Source organism: Pteronotus mesoamericanus, unplaced genomic scaffold (assembly GCF_021234165.1).
Source record: "Pteronotus mesoamericanus isolate MK-2021 breed Mesoamerican mustached bat unplaced genomic scaffold, CSHL_Meso_final contig_78, whole genome shotgun sequence".
Lineage (NCBI taxonomy): Eukaryota > Metazoa > Chordata > Mammalia > Chiroptera > Mormoopidae > Pteronotus > Pteronotus mesoamericanus.
This window is the reverse complement of record NW_026555258.1, coordinates 2,932,564-2,952,904: the sequence shown is the minus strand read 5'-3', so window position 1 is coordinate 2,952,904 and position 20,341 is coordinate 2,932,564. Positions and strand designations below refer to the sequence as shown.

General features: G+C 52.9%; 1 protein-coding gene across 2 annotated transcripts; it reads left to right on the top strand.

The window, feature by feature from the left end:
* The first annotated feature begins 477 nt into the window (after positions 1 to 477).
* On the top strand, positions 478 to 19,124 carry GTF3C4 (general transcription factor IIIC subunit 4). Of its 2 annotated transcripts, XM_054584181.1 has the most exons (5): positions 478 to 933; positions 6,772 to 8,598; positions 11,584 to 11,714; positions 13,326 to 13,414; positions 14,831 to 19,124. In XM_054584181.1, the coding sequence occupies exons 1-5, from the start codon at positions 592 to 594 to the stop codon at positions 14,893 to 14,895; spliced, it is 2,454 nt and encodes an 817-aa protein (XP_054440156.1). In that variant the 5' UTR covers positions 478 to 591; the 3' UTR covers positions 14,896 to 19,124. The 2 variants fall into 2 exon arrangements, with proteins under 2 accessions (XP_054440156.1, XP_054440157.1); XM_054584182.1 differs by lacking the exons at positions 11,584 to 11,714; positions 13,326 to 13,414; positions 14,831 to 19,124 and adding an exon at positions 11,298 to 11,435.
* Positions 19,125 to 20,341: the final 1,217 nt, after the last annotated feature.

Sequence of the window (20,341 nt, the reverse complement as noted above, 5' to 3'; positions counted from 1 at the left end):
CCGCAGGGCCCGTAAGCACAAGGCCTGTCTCACTGGTGACCGGAGCCACGGGGAGGGGTGGCTGTCCCGTTTGTCATCGCTTGTGGCTTGACCTGTGTGAGCGGATGCCAAGTGACACTCAACCCCAGAGTTCATGTTTGTGAAGTTCTTTGGAGTCCTCTGAGGAACAACAGGCCGTGCGCCATCTAACCGACATTTGCGTCGTTTGCCCGCGGGTTACCGTTCCCTCAGTTGGGCGCCCCCCCCCCCGCCCCGGGAGAAGTCACTAAAGAGGTCTGGGGCTTGGTCACCTGGAGAGGGGATCCCCGAGGTTCCCTGCCCGCCCCCCGCCACCCGCGGCCGAACCCCGGCGTTTCAATCCCACCCGCCGAGGTGGCGTGTTTTTTAGACAGGCAGTGCCTTGGCCACCTGGCAGGTCTGGGTCGCCTAGCAACAGCGGGGTCCTTCCTGGCTCGGCGGCGCTTTGGGCCTGAGGGAAGAAAACCGCCGAGGAGGGCGCTGGGGGCCGGTGGCGGCGGCGCGGGAGGCGGCAACGGGACGGCGACGCGGTACTGGCGCGCCCGGGGGTCCGACCGCGGCAGCTAACGCGAGATGAACACGGGCGACAAGGCCCGGCTGGGGCCCGCGGCCGACGGGCCCGCGCCGCCCGAGGAGGGGGGCGAGGCGGGCGGGAAGGAGCAGGCGGCGGACGCGACCCCGGGGCCCAGCGACGCGTTCCGCCTCCTGGTGACTCGGCGGGAGCCGGCCGTGAGGCTGCAGTATGCAGTGAGCGGCCTGGAGCCGCTGACCTGGTCGGAGGACCACCGCGTGTCCGTGTCCACGGCCCGCAGCATCGCTGTCCTGGAGCTCATCTGCGACGTGCACAACCCGGGCCAGGACCTGGTTATCCACCGCACCTCAGTGCCCGCCCCTCTCAACAGCTGCCTCCTCAAAGTAAGCCATCCCGGGCCCTCCCTCGGCCGCGTCACCGGTCCCCGGGGAGTCTCCGCTTCGCAGCCGGCGCGTCGGGTGAAGCGGCTAGGGTCGCCGTAGCCGAGAAAGCAGGCACGAAACCTTGCAGCTGCTTGTGCCCGGCGTCCCGGGTCACGCGCCCCCGCTCCCGCTCCCGACACACGCGTCCCGGGAGGCTCCGTCGAGCTCGCGTCTGGCAGGCTGCGGGCGCAGATTTACTCTCCGTGGTGTTGTTTTCTGAGACTCCACCCCCTGTGACCCAGCCCCTGCCTCGCCCGTGCCGCCGCGCCCATTGTTTGGGGCCGGCTCCCCGAGGACGCGGCTGGCTTTGTTCGTGGCGAGGTGCCTTCCTCTCGCTCCCCTTTCGCTCCGGAGGAGGAGAGTTGGTCCTTTCCATCGTCGTAACCGTTCCCAGCGACTTCAGTATGAGTAGCTCTCACCCTGGGCAGATGGGCAAATACTGGATCTTGGAGTTTGTACTCCAGGGTTTTTTTTAATAGCTAAAAAATTTTCGGGGTGCGGAATGAAAAAGAAAAATAAAGCCGCTGGCAGTTAAGTGCAGTTCTTAAACTTCAGGTCCAGGCTTCTTTAGATTTAGTGCTTTCAGCTTCATATAAACGAAGTTTGCCTTCAGAACTTTTGGGTTTCCACATGTTACTGTTGTAACATCATTTTCAAGTTCATTTATTTTTTGTTCGAAGACTTTATTTAATACTAGAGAGAGGGGAAGGGAGGGAGAAAGAGAGGGAGAGAAGCAGCCGTGTGTGGTTGCCTCGCGCGCCCCGCGCTGCGGGCCTGGCCCGCCTGGGGATTGAACGGGCGACGCTGGGGTTCGCAGGCCGTCCGCTGAGCCCCGCCAGCCAGGGCCAAGTTCGTTTCTTTAAAGTGGTCGGTCCTGTCGTTCATCGTGTGGTTTAGAAGTGCGGTGTAAAAACTTCTGCTGTGTCCTTCAAAGGTTTGTCTGTACATACACGATTAATCAAAGTGTACGCTCACTCATTCAACAGATTCAAACACCGCAGCGACTCAGCTAGACATCGGTGTGGGTTCTGGAAGTAAGGCAGCGCGCGGAACAAAGCCTCCGCCCTTTTGGCGCTTACGTTCTTTAGCACGTCCTGAACAAAGACAAATGTCACGTCAGGTGGTGATTAGCCCTGTAAAGTTACGTATCTGTATACAGAAAGGGCATTTATGTGAAAGAGGACTTCAAGGTAAAACCTCTCTTCGCTCTGCACAGGCATTTTAAAGGCAGCGAGCCACACCGCTTTCAGCGTACTCACGTGTTGAAGGGACAGCTCTGTGTCGAATTAAACCGCTGGTGAGCTTGTGTGACTGAGCCCTCTAGCTCTCCTTGGAGAACATGTGAACAGATTGGTCCAAATAAAACATCAGGTGGACAGGTGCTGGTGATGCTGTGGCGTTGAGAAACACTGAGGGAGGGCGGCAGAAGAAAGGGGTTTAAAAGGCGTGGCCTCTGCTGAGAGGGAACTTAGGTTTCTAAGGCTGTTCGAATGTCCGAGAGCTAGAGGGAACTGTAAGTGTGTCTTGTGTGTGTGAATACAGTAGAGATTTTACACTTTGGCAGAGAGACTCTGAAGGAACAGTGAGCAGAGGCAGGTCCATCAGGGCGGGTTCTCTGCCGGAGGGTCTGCCGCGGTCCTGAAGGGAGGAGGGACGGAGAGCGTCGCCCAGGTGGCAGGAGGACGGTGTCCGTCTCAGGCGGGGGTGCATTTAAGATATGCTGTAAGGAATGACGGACCAGCAGATGAGCCCTTCTAGGGAGTCGAGGAAGTTAGGTGAGGCCGATTCGGTGGCATTGAAGGTCCGTCGGAGGAAGCTGGTTTCAATCCGGGAAGCCCTGAGGCACAGTTAAACTTCCACAGGCCGGGCCTGACCTGGTGCGGCTCCCAGAAGTGAATCGGGCTGGACTACAGGCACAAAGGTGAGCGTTGGGGTCGGTTATAACATAGGGGTTAGGAGACTGGGCTTTGGCGTGAGACAGCAAGACGATAGGCCTCTCTGTAAGAGGGGATAACGAAAGCTACCTGGTTTAGCCTTTTTGGAAAATTAAATACAATACACATGTGGATATTTATATATGTATGCACATAAACACATACATGAATCAGCACAGTTCCTGGCATACTTTAAATGCTGGGGTAAAAAAAATGCAGCCATGCAAGTATGAAGGAATGAGAGTCCGGATTGGAGCGGTGGTTGTAGATGTGAAGATGAACGTGGGATTCTGATAGATACTTGACTTCTTCATCATTGACCCTGCGATGCCTAACAAGTATTTAGGAAATCTGTATATCCCGCTGGCAGTCGGTGGAGAGCGTGCCTGAGAGCAGCGTCCTTCCCCGTCTGCACGAGCCTTTGGGGTGCGGTCAGCAGCCTCGGTGGCCAGGGCACCTGCTGAGTGGAGCCAGGTGGTCCCTGTGGCTCTAACGGAGACCCCTGGAGTAGAACCCTCGCGAAGTGTCAGGGATGAAAAAAAGTCTGCATCGGTGCTCGGCGGCTGTGCCCGTGGGCCCTCCCTGGGGTATAAAGTCTGCTCGGTGCTGCCCCACTTACCTCCGTCCCGGCACAGGAGTAGGCGTCCTGCCCGGGGCCGCGGTGGCACTGTGAGCATGACACGGCTGGAAGACCACCCCCTCGCAGCTTTGGCCCTATGACTCTGTTATTTAGACTGTGGATTTGTTCCAGAAAAATACAGTTATGTGATAGTTCACATTCCACCATTTTCAAGTTACCACTGTCAGCATTAGGATGTGATACAAATCTGAAAAACAAAACAGTGATTTAAGAGTGTTACAGGCTTTCCCATTGGACTGCTGATTTAGACAACGCTGTAATTGTATGAAGTACAAAACTAACACCGTGCGCGCGCATCTACTTTTATTGAGTATCAATTGTTAGGAGCATTTGAAAGTAGTAACTCTGTCTACTATATTAAGTTCATAGCTATTGCCTGTCTTTGGAATCATGTTCCTGCCCTCAAAAAGCTTAGTGTCTAATAGCTTCATGTAAGTTTTTATTTGGTAGGTGCTTACAAAGTATGTAGGGATTAATAGTAATGGTGGCCAACTGGACAAGGGATATTCTGTAGGTGGGCTGGGGGCGGGCTGGGGGAGCTGGACTCTTAAGTGGTATATTCCTTGAACATCTGAGTATTCGTTTCAGCTTTTTAACTAGTTTGGTCATGTGGAGAGTTGGGAGAGGTACAGTGGGGGTCGTTCAGACTAATGTGTTAGAAATCACTACACAAAACCATGAGGAATTTCCCTCTTGGTCCAGGTTCATGCTGCCCTCTGCCCTGTCAGAGAGTTCTTCCTACCTGGTGATTGCGGAGGGGAGGGGGTGTAAGGGGACTAAATGTAATGGAAAAAATATAATAAAGATTAGACTTTTAAAAAAGAGGAAAAAAAGTTTTTCCTACCATGAGAGGGACTGAAGCTGCGTGAGCTTCCTGTTTCACCCGGAGCGGCCACTTAAGGTTACAGATTCTGTGAGTTTACTTCTAGTTCAATAGGAGCTTTCATTCATGTTAAATTCACCTATTGTAGTGCATAGTGTTCTAGGAGCTGGCAAACCATCTTATGTCTGCCCTTCATTTCGTGGGCAGCTTTCCCCTGCATCTCACCTACTTCCCTCAGGGCCCCTTAACATTTACTTATTCTTCAGAACGTCATCATCATCATCATCATCATCATCATCACAGCTGGCATTTACTGAGCGTTTTCAATATATGCTTGATGTGTATGGACTTATTTACCCTTCCTAGCGCTGTGAGACCGGCCGCATCGCTACGTTCTGTCTTTGGAAGCGAGGACCCCAGGCTGGAGGTCTGAGCCGTTTGTGCGGGAGCCCAGAGCTGTTACTGGGTGGAGCCAGGATTTGAACCTTGGCCCTCTGGCATCAGAGCACAGACTTCCAGTTGTTGTGCTGGGCATCGTTATGGCACGTTTTAAATTTTATCTGTCCATACAAAACTCTGGGCTTTTATTAGCATTATTTAATTAACAGGCTAAAAGCATGCGCCTGTAATCGGAATTTCTGTTTATACTATTTCTCCAGCATGCCCATAAGTACCATAAGCATTTCCAAAAGAGTACTTTTAGTGCCTTTTTAAAGTCAAGGTATACTGCCTAAGACATCGTTTCTAGACTACCCCCCACAAAGGTGTTTTTTTGTTTGTTTGTTTGTTTTTTAAAGGTTGGACAGCTGGTGAATGTTAAGTCTCTGTGGTAGCGCCTAGGCCGAGGCAGCTCGTGTGCCCCTGTAACTCTCCAAGGGGGGGTGAGGTATAGCCACGGGGCTCTCTTGCAAAGGACAATTTAAGGAGTAGCATCCTGCGTAACACACCTTAGGAAAAGGTAGTCAGCTAATTCATTTGTTGGACATCGTTATATCTGCCTTCCATTTTATATGATTATTCATTAGGTCATCTGGACGTCTCAGCAGAAAAGAGACTAGATTACGCTTCTCCAGGTATCCTGTGCTGGTTTCACATGGTCATGGCCGACTGCGCACGCAGTTCGTTTGTTAACGCTCTGAGGACTTTCATCCCGTCAGGCTCGATGGTCTGCAGTTTCTGTCTTCCCTCTATCTTCTGGGAGACATGTTAAACTATTGACTGTGTGTCGGCTCGCACACGTCCCCGGGTGCCCGCGCTCTATCGGGGTGGGGGGTGCAGTCAGCGGCTCTGAGTTCAGCATCTTCTAGGGTCTCTCTGTGTCCTGCAGTGTGATTCCTCTGGGCTCAGGGACTGAAACTCATTTAAAGTAGATTTTAATTATATCTGTACACATCTTAGGCTTGAATTTCTTATTAAACACAGCCTTCTGCCTTTTCCAGTTTGAGAATCAGCCTCTATGTAAAAGGAACATGACACTAAAGGAATGGAAAGATTCTGCTCTCTCTGTTATCCATTTCTCTAACACAGCAGGTCAAGTCCTTCTTGACATGACAGAAACCATAGTTTAACCTCTGCTTTTCTGGTTTTTGGGGGGTTTTTTCTTCTGGCTTTAGGCTCCCTGGCTATTAGGGCTCTGGACCACTTTCTTTTGGTCGCTTAGCTTTTCCTCCATCTTCAACGTCCCTTTATGATGTTTTTGAAGAAATGCCAGCGTTCGGCTGGGCGCTGCTGGCGTGCATCGCCCCCTTGGAGGAGGGGAGCCCGGGGAGCCGGACGGGGTCTCAGACGGGGTCTCTTGGGAGGAAGGCGCATTCTAGGCGAGGCGGCCCGGGAGGGGCGGGTGGGAGGGCCCAGGGGTCGGCCAGTAGTCGGAGGGGACGCTATTCTGTGGAAGCACCGGAAAGCAGTGGGAATTGGCTTTCGGCGTAATTTATAAATGAAATTTCAGCTAGAAAACTTGAAGGTTGCATTTGTGTTGTAAAGATGTTATAAAAATCCAAATATCTAACTGTAGCAAAGATGTATATGAGTATTTTCACGAATTTTGACACCTTTATTGCTTTTGTGACTAGTTCAGCTAAGCACTCTGCTGACTCTTAAGAATCAAGCGCCTCGCTCTTGTCCTTATTGCTTATGTCAATTCTAAGAAGAAGGTGGAACCAGGCTATAAGTAGCAATGAGAGTTATTTTGAACCTTTTTTAAAAATTGCCATTTTCTGAATATGTGCTTATTTAGTTTTAGACCTGTATTTGATCTTTTAAATGCATGTCATACCAAAATTAGCAGAAGCAATACAAAATTACTGTATATGTTAATATGACTTAGTTAACATGCCCTAAGTTATAGAAATATGTTTCTAGAGTGAAATAGTTATCTAATAGTTTTTCTCTCTCATTTTCAGGTTGGCTCAAAAGCGGAGGTCGCCGAGTGTAAGCAGAGGTTCGCCACCTCTGCAGACCCCACAGTCAGCCAGACTTTCATGCTGGATCGGGCGTTCAACCCCGAGGGGAAGGCCTTGCCACCACTGAGAGGGTTCAAGTACACCAGCTGGTCCCCCGTGGGCTGCGACGCCAATGGCAGGTGCCTTTTGGCAGCACTGACCATGGACAATCGCCTGACCATCCAGGCTAACCTCAACAGACTCCAGTGGGTCCAGCTGGTCGACCTGACGGAGATCTACGGGGAACGTCTTTACGAGACCAGTTACCGGCTCTCTAAGAACGAGGCCCCAGCAGGGAGTCTGGCGGATTTTGCGGAGTTTCAGCGGAGACACAGCATGCAGACGCCAGTCAGAATGGAGTGGTCGGGCATCTGCACCACCCAGCAGGTCAAGCACAACAACGAGTGCCGGGACGTGGGGAGCGTGCTCCTGGCGGTCCTCTTCGAGAACGGCAACATCGCTGTGTGGCAGTTTCAGCTCCCCTTCGTGGGAAAGGAATCCATCTCTTCGTGCAGCACGATTGAGTCGGGCATCAACTCTCCCAGTGTCTTGTTTTGGTGGGAATATGAGCACAATAATCGGAAAATGAGCGGCCTTATTGTGGGGAGTGCTTTCGGACCTGTAAAAATCCTCCCTGTCAATCTCAAAGCAGTGAAAGGCTATTTCACTTTAAGGCAGCCTGTCGTCTTGTGGAAGGAGATGGACCAGTTGCCCGTGCACAGCATCAAATGTGTCCCGCTTTATCACCCGTACCAGAAGTGTAGCTGTAGCTTGGTGGTGGCTGCCAGAGGACCCTATGTGTTCTGGTGTCTCCTGCTGATCTCCAAAGCAGGTCTGAACGTTCACAACTCCCACGTCACGGGCCTTCACTCGCTCCCGATCGTCTCCATGACTGCAGACAAGCAGAATGGGACGGTCTATACCTGTTCCAGCGACGGCAAGGTGCGGCAGCTGATTCCCATTTTCACAGATGTCGCACTGAAGTTCGAGCACCAGTTGATCCGACTCTCCGATGTGTTTGGCTCCGTGAGGACTCACGGGATAGCGGTGAGCCCCTGCGGCGCGTATCTGGCCATCATCACAACGGAGGGCATGGTCAATGGCCTCCATCCCGTGAACAAAAACTACCAGGTCCAGTTCGTTGCTCTCAAAACCTTTGAAGAGGCAGCTGCTCAGCTCCTGGAGTCTTCAATTCAGAATCTCTTTAAGCAGGTAGATCTAATAGACATAGTACGCTGGAAGATTCTAAAAGATAAACACATCCCGCAGTTTTTACAAGAAGCTTTGGAAAAAAAGATCGAAAGCAGCGGGGCCACCTATTTTTGGCGCTTCAAGCTTTTCCTCCTGAGGATTTTATACCAGTCGATGCAGAAAACCCCTTCCGAGGCCTTGTGGAAGCCCACCCGCGAAGACTCAAAAATCTTACTGAGTGACTCCCCTGCAGCGGGCAATGCCGAGGACGAGCAGCAAGAGGAAGGCACTTCCTCCAAACAGGTGACGAAGCAAGGCCTTCAGGAGAGGAGCAAAGAAGGGGACCCAGAGGACCCCACAGATGACTCCCTCGCCCAGTCTGGAGACGCTGGAGGCCGTGAGCCCATGGAGGAGAAACTCCTCGAAATCCAAGGGAAAATCGAAGCCGTGGAAATGCACTTGACCAGGGAGCACATGAAGCGAGTCTTGGGAGAAGTGTACCTGCACACCTGGATCACAGAAAACACCAGCATCCCCACCAGGGGACTCTGTAACTTCCTAATGTCTGATGAAGAGTATGATGACCGAACAGCACGGGTAGGTGTTGACAAAAATGCTGAAGCTGTGAAAAGTCTGCTGTCTTTGTGACCTAAATTGAATTTTCTAAAGCTCAGTTTTTGCTGTGATGTGTCTTAGGTAGTTGATAGGCATGAGGTGCTGGCAAATAAGGAAGAAGCACATCGTTCGTGTCACACAAAATACTAGCTCAGTTCTTCCCCTCCCTGTGGCTGTGTGTGATGCACAGGGTTTGCAGGTGAGGTTTCCGGACTGAGGATGAGCTCCAGGAGGCTGTCCTCAGGGGACGCGGAGGTGACTGGGCAGCCACAGGTGCAGAGGTAGGCACCGTGTGCCTGTCCCTTGCTGTTGACAAAAAGTTTGTTTCTTTGTTTGGGGGTGGGGGGGATGTTTCCGTTTGAAAGGCCTTGGGGATGTCTTCTGATTTAGTTAAGGGCATATAAAGTAAACAGGTTACTCATGTTGTTTTTATAAAAACTGGGTATAATCTTTATTTTGTTACTGTAACAATCATATGGTGTTATGCAAAATGTAGTCCACAGAATTCAAGCTCCCTGACAGCATCAGGCTTGGGGGAAACGGGGGCCTCCGCATTCCCCTTAAAGGTCCCCAGGGCGCGTTCTCCGCGGGAAGAACACTTAAGGCGGTGTGGCCCCTGTTATCCAGAGGGAAGAGCTCGTGTTACAGGGACCGTGCGGTCTCGGTCTGCTAACATCATCACCACCGCCGCGGCCGCATCCTTTCTCCCTGGGAAGATTGACCCTTAAAAAGCCTTATTTAAAACATTCCTTGGAGGCCGTACATTCGAAGACTGTTGTCCCTGGTGTTAAACCACTCCCAGTCACTTGTTGGACTTTCTCTCTGTGTACATATATGTGCACCCCTGAAATTATTGCTCACAGGATGTTTGCAACCTTCTCAAGAGTAGTTGAGATGTGTTGTTCATGGAACTGGCTTCATTTTTGAAAGTCACCTTTTAAACATGGGTTCCTGGTCGTAACGGCAGTGGGTTGGTGGCACTCAGAGCAGTGGTGGCCGGTGGGCTGCATCCGGCACCCTGGCGATCCGCGGGAGTTTCTAGAACACGCAGCCCCTGGCTGTTTACCGGGGCACTGACCTCTTCCATGAGATTGTCCAGTAAGATGATGGCAGCAGCCAACGCAGCGATAACCGGCTGGTGGGAATGAATTAAAATGATGTCCCTTTTTTGGTCACATCACCAAAAACTACGTCTTGCGCTGTGCCGCAGAGCTTTGGCAAGTGAGATGACAAGGCCGAACTCCCCGGTGCAGAGCGACGGCCCGGCGCCCAGGTAGCACGGCGGCCGCGTCAGCCTGGTGACGTGGCCCTGATGGCCAGTCGCAGGAGAGGAGGCTGCGTTTCTGCCCACCCACAGCAACTGAGTTTTGATTGTGAACATGTGTTTTTGTCTTAAAAATCCCACTGTGTGCATAAAGTGAATCTTTTTACACCCCACACGTTGCTTGAGCAGCAGCGGTAAGCCCTGAGCGCCTCGGCCTGGTGTGCTGGCCTGATGAGGCCGGCGTTTCTCCTCCTCCCCCGACCCCGTCATCACCGTCGCCGCCCCCTGGCCTTGTTAGACTTTTTTTCTAATAGTTGTTGCCCGTGAAATTTTAATGCCATAGATATATTGTGTGTCTGTTTATGTACTATGTGAACGTCGGTACTTTATACATAAAAAGGGCAAGATTTTTCCATTCGCCAAGAATCACTCTTGGCCCCTTTGGGAAGAATGTCGCCCCCGCTGAGAAGGCGGGCGCTAAACCGGCAGACAGGCAGGCGTGTGTGCGCAAGGCTCGTGAGCAAGCAGGAGCCATCCTTCCTGGTGGGAAACCGCTCCCTGTCTCCACATAGCTTCAAATCTCTATGTCCAGAGTAAGTAGGTCAGACACTTGTGGAGTTATGAAGACACCCCTCAAGCCTTCAGTGAAGTAGTATTAGTGAACGGCAGGTTTAGAGGGTCCTTCCCCCAGGACTCGAGTGTAAGTGGATTAAAAACACAGGACATTATCTGCCAGAAAGACTAGGTGCTGAGGAGTTTGGTGTTTCCCATCCCAGTGATGACGTCCCTGAAGCTTTTTCCAACAAAGTAAGGTAGATCAGTGTTTTCCAGGCTTCCATTTTTTAAGATTTTATTTATTTATTTTTAGAGAGAGAGGAAGGGAGGGAGTGAGGGAGATTGATCGGTTGCCTCTCGCACACGTTCCCCACTGGGGGCCCGGCCCGCAGCCCAGGCCTGCGCCCAGACTGGGAATCAAACCAGCAACCTCTCTGTTCGCAGGCTGGTGCTCAGTCGGCTGAGCCACACCAGCCGGGGCTCAGGCTTTCATGTTAAAGCAGTGCAACTCTAAGACCAAAGCAGAGAAGGGGGAGCTGAGATCGGCCCTGTCGGCCTCTCCCCGGCCCGGCCCCCAGGGGGTCCTGCCCCTTCCCGCCTCTGCCACGGGGTCAGTGGGTTTCATGCTGCAGCCGCTAGGCTGGATCGCTTAGGGGTCTTGGGGCTATCAGAAGGGGAAATGATTGGGGTTTTTTACTCCTATCTTTTTTACTTTGTAAGCCTTTCTTGAAGAATAGACATGTATACAATTCTACCAAGTTAGTATTTCTCTTAATGCAATATTTGGGCTATAGAAATTAGGCTTTTCCTTCCTAAAATTAGAACATTGTAAGTAATAGCTAAATACTTTGTGTTCTGACAGAACTCTGAAGTCCTTGTTTTGGAAGCAGCGAAAACAAGGCAAGTGACAAGATTGTGGTTTTCAGAACGGCTTTTTCTTCGGTGGTTATTGTTCACGCTGTCGTCACAGGTGCCTGAATGAGTCGATCTTGCTCAGCCAGATGATGCAGTGGGACGTCTAGCCCTTTCACTTCCCAGACAGTAGGATGGAGATGCAAATCTCTTGTCTCGTGTACAGAGTGGCGTAGTTTTTCATTTCCGTCCGGAAGCCCTGTACTCTAAACATTGCGACTGCTCTGTCTTACTAGGTGCTGATCGGCCACATCTCGAAGAAGATGAACAAGCAGACTTTCCCCGAGCACTGCAGTTTATGTAAAGAGATCTTGCCATTCACGGATCGCAAACAGGCAGTCTGTTCCAACGGCCACATTTGGCTCCGGTAAGCCGTTCGCAGCCAGATCCTGCTCCTGTGATGTTTTCAGTCCCCTGTAGCGCGGAGTTGTGAAGTGTTTGTCCCAGACAGGTGTGCCCCGGGCACGAGGTGGGAGAAAAGCTGCCGTCCTCGGGCCTGACTGAAGCAGCGCGGCCTTCAATGACGCTTTTTTGCTGCTTGATAGGGAGAGGAATTGCTTTATTTGTGGAACACTGTTTTCTTTTGAAGTAGCATTACATTTTTCAAAATTATTACTCAAAAGTAATACCTGTTCAACTTAGTGGAATATGAAAGTGCTGTGTACTTGTTTAACGTCACAATAAAAGGGAGGCGCCCTCCTCCCTTGGCCCTCGGCCTCACTCCGAGAGGGAGCCCGCGCGTGTCCTTGTTTTGTGGATACTGCCAGTCACTTCCTCCTCCTTGTCCCCCACGCACTCCCATCACCAGGCTTCCTGCACACAGTGCTCCCTGTCTTCCTTCCTGCCTCTGGCCCTTCGTGCCCCGTCATCCACTTCATCCCCTTGATGTCCGTCTTCGGACCCATTTTTCTGTACGAGCCTGAGCAGCATTTGGCTTGTAATGGTTCCAGCCGCAGACGCCTCTTGAACACTGTCGCTGTGGCTGGTACTCTTGTGAGCAACACACCGGTCCTCACCGCTGCTCACAAGGGCCGGGGGGATGTACACTTATCCCCACGTTTACGGATGAGGAAGATGGCATCGGGGACGTTAAATAACGCGCTCAGAGTCACACGGGGCAGTGACAGCTAGAACTGGGCGTTCCGGCTCCAGAGTTCACAGGTGTAACACCACACGTGTAAGCCCCTCCCTCTGCTGACTGAGGCCAGTGCCAGAATGCCCCCGTGTGCTTTCTCCCGGGGGACGTGGCGCTCGCCCCCCTCGGCAGGGGGGTGGCCTTCTTGCACGCCCAAGCCTGCCTCCAGGTGGACCTCCGTGGGGTCTCCCTCCGGCCCCTTTCCTCTTGGCGCTCTTCCGCTCCCTGGCCACAGGGGAACCTCCCCACAGAACCCGCACATGCGCTCTCCTGTCTCCTTGCATCCTGCTTTCCTGACTTGCCAGGTCTGGGAAGATGCCCGGTGAACCGTCATTGGGTAGAACCGGAGCCCATGAACATTCATTCCCTTCTTTATTGACACCCTTAGTTTTGTCTTCTACATCCTTCGGGTTTTCCCCACTGTGCTGTCAGATTCGTGAAAATAGTGCTGGGACCTCATCTTAAAAGTCACTCACAAGAACAGTTTTCAGTCTAATATGTGGTTGATTTTTTAAACAACATTTCAACGCAGTAAGGTATGGACAGAGTAAACTTTCCCAGTGCTGCAAACAGGCAAGAAAGAAGCCGCGAGCCTGCGCGTCGCTCGCTGTCCGTGTGAGAAGCCGCCTCTTGCCAGCGGGACACAGGTGCCTCCCCTTCACTCAGAGCATCCCCGTGCGGCCTCCTGTAGTGCAGCCCGCTACGGAGACGGCGCGGTCAGGGGTTTGAACAGTGTTCGCCCTTCGCTTGGTTAGTGCTGCTTTTAGGATAACGGGTGAGTTACCAACGCTGTCCACCCTCCAGGGGCCGGTGGAACAGACGAGACTGTCTGCTTTCTTTCAGGTGCTTTTTAACCTACCAGTCCTGCCAGAGCTTGATCTACAGAAGGTGTCTGCTCCACGACAGCATCGCCCGCCACCCAGCTCCCGAAGGTGAGTGATGCTTCCCCCGCCCGGGGAGGGCGAGGCGGAGCCCGCAGGCCGGCACACGGGCGCCTGGCGGCCACGGTCAGCTCGCGCTGCTCTGCACAGCAGCGTCATGCACCACCGCTAATTTAGAAAGGTGCTGGGACTATGTCATGGTCGCGTCTGCGCCGCACTTCAGTGTGTAAGTCTGTTGTTCTGTTGCTGCAAGGGATTCCTTCTACAACCTGCCCCAGGTGGTTTTACCTGATGTAGCTAGATCACATTTGAGGGGAAACTCCACAGCACATGACCCTGGGTACGACAACAGAGTTGCTAGATGGTCACAGGACGTGCAGGTGGGGTCCTTCTGGCAGCCATGCTGGGCTTTTATTCTGGTTGGTCTGTGTGCTTTTCCGATGCCCCAGTGACAAAGCCAACGTCCTGAGATAACTGCTTGGAAATAAGATTGTGGACGCGGTGAGGGAGTTTAGAGACGTAAACAGCCACAGGAAGGTCGGATTCATGACCTGCAGGTCATGAACATCGCACTCTAACCAAGTGAGCTAACTGGACCCAGTCACATACACCTCCTGGGGGGATCTGGTCTCGGTGAAGTAAAACAGAAAACATTCCCCCCTAAAATGACACCCTTAGGCTTGCCTTTTTCTTCCCTGGCTGAAGCACTCGGATTGTGAGGAGGTGGTATGTTGGCAGCTTATGTTCCGTGTTTGACTTTTTATTAGAGAAAATGCCACCGGGTACGGCGTGGAGGAAAGAGCGTGACGCCTCCTCGTGTGCCCGTCCCTCGGCTGCAGGGGTTGCCGGCCGCAGCCCTCACGTCTCACCCGCGGGCCCCGCCCTCTTCCCTCTCACTGGGTTATTTTGAACCGAATTTGGGAGAATTCATAAGCACTCTCTGAAAATTAGTATATTATTTAGGCAGAAAGTCAGGGAAGGATTGAAACAAGTTTAAAAAACAAACGCCCCCCTCCGCTGACTTTGGGCTGAGCCTCAGGCTGCGTTGGGGAGGAGGGGAAGCTGCTGCCCGGCATTGGGGGGAGGGGTGCCAGTTCACAGGCGGGGGCTCGCCATGCTCTTCTCTCTCCAGGTGACGCATTTTTAAATCACTGTGATTTTACGTGTTTTAACATTAACAGTGTACAAGTGAAACTCTGAAGAAGATAACCCTTTAACTCGAGTAAGTTCAGCTCTATGGAACACGCCTCCGCTACCCTGTGTTCCTCTTTCATTACAGAAGGATGACAGCGTCACCACACATTTAGCTTTGGGGACCCCAGGGCTAGTCCGGCCTCGCTTAGAATGTCCAGCGGGGCGCTGTGTCCAGGGACACAGAGCCCGTCCAGAGGGCCCGTCCCCTGACACTGCGGCTCGCCCACCCTGTTCTGAGGCTGACGCTCAGTCCCTCTGGTCTTCCCTTTGCAGATCCCGACTGGATTAAGAGGTTACTGCAAAGCCCCTGCCCTTTCTGCGACTCTCCTGTCTTCTGAGTGTCAGTGGTGGGGCGTGGACAGGGCGTGTGATGTGCTCGACAACACTCTCCGGCTGGAGAGACGGGGCGCGGGAGGCTGGCCTGCGCCACGGGGCGGCGCTCCCCCGGGCCGCCCAGGGCCCCCGCGTCCCCCTCGCCAGCACAGCCCCGTCTCCTGACTGAATGCAGAGCTCCCGGTCGGCCTGAGACAAGAGCCGGCCCCTTTCCCCACCCAGCGAGGACGCCTGTTCTTCAAGTGTCTTGACTGAAGCAGTTTGAACAAATGCGCTCTCGTTCCTAGGACAGAATGATTTCTTCTAGAGGTTTTGGAAAAGGGCCTTGGAGGTGGAGCTAGGATTTAGCCCCAGCCATGGTCTGGAACTGCCTTGCGGCTCCAGAGCGCTTAAACCTGGGCCGGCGTGCCCCAGGAGTTCAAGCGCCTGGACGTGCAGCCTGCTCTTGTGTCCCGTGAATAGCTGCGGAACTCCGTCCCACCAGTTCTTGTTTGAAAACATTTTCCTAAAACTTTATATTTTTAAGAGGCTGAAGCCGATTGTAAAATTGGTTTTAATGTGTCAAAAAGTCAGGTGACACTTGTAAGTTAATAATGGCGACGTATTTTTGATGGTCTCCCGTGTCGTCTGATCTCCTGCCCCAGCTCCCCAGTGTGTATGAGGGTGTCAGGCGTTCCAGTCCACCCGGGTCGCCCTGCCTCCGACTGAACCGTGGTGACCTATGTGAGCTACTTGTACACAGAAGTGGGAGAATGTTTTCTCCTTTAAGTATTAACACTGGGAGTGTTTTGAATGTTGCCATTTGCAGGTGTTCCATTTATGTCCAGTACAGGAGTGTGCAGAACCTACCCGGAGGCCTGGTGGCAGCTCAGGTGCGCACACTTGCGCCCTGGCGTGCAAGTGTGTGCGCCCGTTGGCCATGCTAGGAGGGTGTCCTCTCCGCTGAGGTCCCTGATAGTCACTGTACAGGCGTCTTTCTGTGGGCTGTTTGAGACATTCAGTGTTAATTGGTCTTAAAACTTAAAATAAAAAACAGCCATTACGGAATTCCAGTGTTCTTGGATTTTTACATCGTGCTCCGGGGACTGGTGCTAATCAGGACCAGCAGGCTCGCAGCTTGAAAGGGTGCCTGTTTCTGGAAAGTCGGAGGGGAAATACACAGGGTGAAACTGACTCATGCTCCCTGCCACCTCTTTTGCCTTGACTGGGACACAGTTTCCTACTCTTGTTTTGTATTTAGTGAAAGACATTTTGCCTCACTTGAGAAACGCTTGCTATTGGGTGAGGATGTGACCAACAGCCACACACGTCCTCCTCCTCCCATTTGTGTGGCGTTTGTGTGGTGGGGGCCAGGCCCTTGGAGGCCCTGCCGAGCCCTCGGCTTTGGAATGTTCTTTGTTCTGCGTTCAGAATTCAGAAAGTGCTAGTGAGCCTGGTAAACTCTGTCGCTTTCCTTCCAAACGCCTCCCTGTGTGAGAGTGCGTAGTGGTTCTGGCTCGACGTTGGGAGAGAGCAGCGCTTTCAACCGCTTTCTCTCATGGCATGTAAACTAATTGCTAAAATTTTGCAGCACACCAAAAAATAATTTTTGCTGATATAACAAAAAAAAAGTAAGTATAATTTTGATTCATTCACACCTGAGGGCTAGTGTTGTGTCTGCTGTTGTCTTTTTTTCCCAACTTGACCATCTAAGGAAAAGAGGTCAGCGCCGCCGACTGCACAGGCAGAGCCCCGTCTGGGACGGCCTTGCCCTGCACCGGCTAGAAAGCGGCCCCTGGGCTGGGGGGCGCTGGGTTTTTCACTCCCTCCTCCTCCCGCCCCCGCCTCTGAAGCCACGTCACTCTTGGCGAGCAAAAATTCAGGTTGGAGCTAATCTGAGTGGATCACGGTCAAAATCAGGAGGCCTCAGTTTTTGAAGGGAAAAGTATATTCTGCCCTTCCTTTTTCTTAAGAGATTGGGCAGCATGCACAGCAGACAGATCAGTGGACCCCTTTACAGGCACCCATCACGGCCCCGCACCTCTGCCTGGCCCAGCGCTCCGTCACGGATGTGTCTTGGTGCTCTCTGTCCTGCTGTGTGTCGGTGGCGTCAGCAACGCCGTGGCCTGCAGGATGTCTCCAGGGTCTGACCTGTCCCCTCACACATTAACCCACGTGAACTGTGTTCATTTCCGCTGTTGGTGGAAGTATCAGTTGGCAGCTGTAAGCAGAGTTTTAAACTGTGTCTCAAGGCTCAGAGTTACTAAACGTGCCCTGCCTGCTCCTGACACTGACAGGGGCTTTTGGCGTTGAGATCCCCACGTCTGCCGGCCTGGCGTCTGCCGTATATTCCAGACAGACGGAGAACGTGTGAAACCTGACTGTCCTTGAGTGGAGTTGAATGGAATGGGATGGCAGTCGGCTTTGCAGACTGCAGGGTTGCTCCTGCTGATCTAAAGGGTGTAGCACCCCGAGGAGGCTGCGGGGTGAGTGCCTTTCCGGGGCAGAGGCTGGTGTTGGGGGGCTAGGCAGGCCACGGCCCCCTGCTCGCGGACCCGGTTTGTTTTAGGACGGGCTGCTTCTGAAAACGCCGTATGAAACCAACAGATCTAACCGGGGGAGCGACTGCATGGGCATCCTGTGAAGGAGTCCATCCTTTCGGTGGGTGGCAGTTGCCGCCCCCCGCCCCCCACCCCCAGCCTTTACCCCGTTGGGCGGCTCGGCTTTTCCTGCCCTGCATCGTCTTCAAGTCGTGGCCGTGCTCTATGGGGAGACGCGCCATGCGGCCTGAGGCCCCACCCGCGGCTCCCTTGCAGCGGAATGACGGGGAGCACCACGGCAGTCGCATGTTCCTTCCGGGCTTGGGAGGCGCAAGCACAGGGCAGGCGAGGCTCGCACGCCGCCCGGCAGAGGTGCGGGCCCACTGGCGGAATCACTGAGGGCGGTCGGTGGAAGTGAACATCAGGCTCTGCACGTTCCGTGCGTTTCTAAGGTGCAGACCTGCTTACCTCGCATCGTAAAGCCCTGTGGCTTTCCCGGGGGACCCGTGAAGCGTGGGTCGCTGTGAGAGGCCGTGGTGGCTCTGCGGCGTTTTTACCTATCGGTGTTACGCTTGGCTAGCGGCCGGTAGGGTTTAGGGTGTTTGGTTTTGGTACTAATGCAGAAGTAAATGCAAAAGTCAGTTACGTCTGTTTCAAGACTTTGACTCAGATTTGTACTTTAATGTATGAAAGGACAGTGAATATCAAACTTGTTTATACAAAAATAAGCCTGTATAGAAAATAAGCCCGTGTTGTGTACACTGATGTATATGTTATGTTTACTTGACGCCTATGCTAATCTTTGTGCTTGGCTTTGAATTTTTGTATGTTTACATGTGACATTTTTTGAAATAAAAAGAACAGGCATCTAGAAACTTAAAATTATAAAAGTAAGATGGTTTTTAAATTTTTGCCCTCTGATTCAGTGGTGTATTAAGACTTCTCATGTTTAAATGATACATTTATGAAGAATAACACATTTTGCTTAAAAGACCCCCCCCATCCAGGGAAGTGGGCCGCCTCTCCCCATTGCACCTGTGTACACAGTGTGTATTTCTAGATTGTAAGCTCCTCAAGGGCAGGGACCGCGTTCCATCGCGGTGCTTCCAGCAGCACCTGGTGCCAAGTGCCTTGCACAGAGTGGGTGCTCGTGGTGCGCAGCGTGAGGGACTCCCACCGCCTGCAAGCTGTAGCCTGGCTCACTGCGTCCAGTGCATTCCAGACTGCAAAGGACAGACCGCCGGGGGGGGGTCGTCTCAGTTTGAACTGAGCTTGGGTTGAACTAGACCACGCCATACCCTTAGCACTATCTAGCCTTCTTTTCCCGAAGATAACATACCAGTGTCCTGAGCTTTTATCTAATATTAAGACAGAGGTTTCTGGGAAAGCATGAAGTGGGAAAGGCTTCAGAGAAAATAAAAGGTTAACCTTGGAGGGTGTTTGTCAGTGTGTAGCCCTTGCGGCAGCCTTATTTTAATTACTAAGGGGCGGGGGGCAACAGCCCTCTGTTTCTTCACTGGTTGGCTGCTTGGCAGCCACCAGGGTAAGGAGGGCCCGCCTGTTTTTGGCGGTCCCTCTGGAATTCTGGATTCCCCTCTGTTGCTCCTCTGATTCCAGCCCTTAGAGTCTAATGAAGCTGCTGTGAAATTCCCGGTGCTGTGCGTAACGGCAGTTTTGTAAATGTGAAATAGCCTTGGATATGTTGTGTTTCGTATGCAGAGCCACTAGTATTGTTATCCTGGCCAATTTTTTATTCAAAATAAAGAAATCACAGCATCACTTGCATACTGCGTGCCTATCTTCTCAGGTTCCCGTGGACGGAGTGAGGCAGCAAGGGTAGGTCGCACCGCCGGGGCGTGAGCAGAGGGGGAGCTGTGTGGCTGAGAGGAGGGGCCATCAGCAGCCACCTCAGAGCCCGCTCAGCCTCCAGTTTGTTGCAGAAAACGCACGAGGGAGGTTCGGGGAAACGACCAGCAGAGCTCCAGCACTGTGTTAGACTGCGCGCTGTTAACGTCGGGTAAACAGCGCCTGGTGAGCCTTGAAGCCAAGGACTGATGGCAGGGGTTTCACAGCCATAAACGTGTAACTCCGACCCACACTCCTGCTGAGAACAACCAAAAGAGCTCAACCCGCACCACACAAGGTGAACGGAATGAAAACTACACCTCAACATATCACCGTAAGACCGCTGAAAATCAAAGACAGAACCTGTGAGCGAAGGGAAAGGACGCGCTCCCTCAGAAGCAGCGTGTGTAAGGCACGCTGACTCTCGATGGGAACGATGAGCGTGGGCGGGCGGTGGAAGGCGCCGGAAAGCGCTGCAGGAAAATGCCGGCTGAGAGCCCTGACCTCAGCAAGGCGCCCTCGGGGAGTGAAGCAGACCTTTTCAGACCAACAGAAATGGGGAACGAGTCCTCGACAGCAGGCCGGCGCCAAGGGCCGGGCGCCGCGGAGGCTGCCACTGGGTGCGGGGCGGAGGGTAGTTCACGGGGGCAGCAGGGATGACCGCTCTCGAGGCAGGGCCCGGGGAGGCCCGACGGTGGGGAACGGGCGCTGCGAGGCTCGGAGAGGTGCACAGCCCCGAGTCAGGAGCTCTTGCTGCCTCGCGTTGTCTGGGAGCAGGCACCCTCCCCATCCAGTTCACCTTCGCCAAGCAAAGCTCTCTCTGGAATAACCGCTGAAAGCAAGAGTCTATAAGCCAAGGGGGTGCGGCGGGGCGGGGGGCGGGGTCGAGGAAACTAGAACGTTGAGAAAATAATCCAAAAGGTAAGAAAGGAGAAAAATGAACAGGATAGGATGGGAAAATAAAAAGCAGTGATAAGGAAATGGCTTTACACCCAAGTAGAAAAATAATTACATTAAATGTGAATAAACAAATCCAATTAAAGCAGAGACTGTCAGAGGGATTCAAAACCTCCCGTGTTTATTTTAC

Bases quoted from the DNA above. Each gene is read 5' to 3' on its own strand.
- GTF3C4 (XM_054584181.1), top strand. From the start codon at position 592: ATGAACACGGGCGACAAGGCCCGGCTGGGGCCCGCGGCCGACGGGCCC. The intron at 8,599-11,583 runs GTAGGTGTTGAC...CTGTCTTACTAG, and splicing joins ATGATGACCGAACAGCACGG to GTGCTGATCGGCCACATCTC. The intron at 11,715-13,325 runs GTAAGCCGTTCG...GCTTTCTTTCAG, and splicing joins AACGGCCACATTTGGCTCCG to GTGCTTTTTAACCTACCAGT.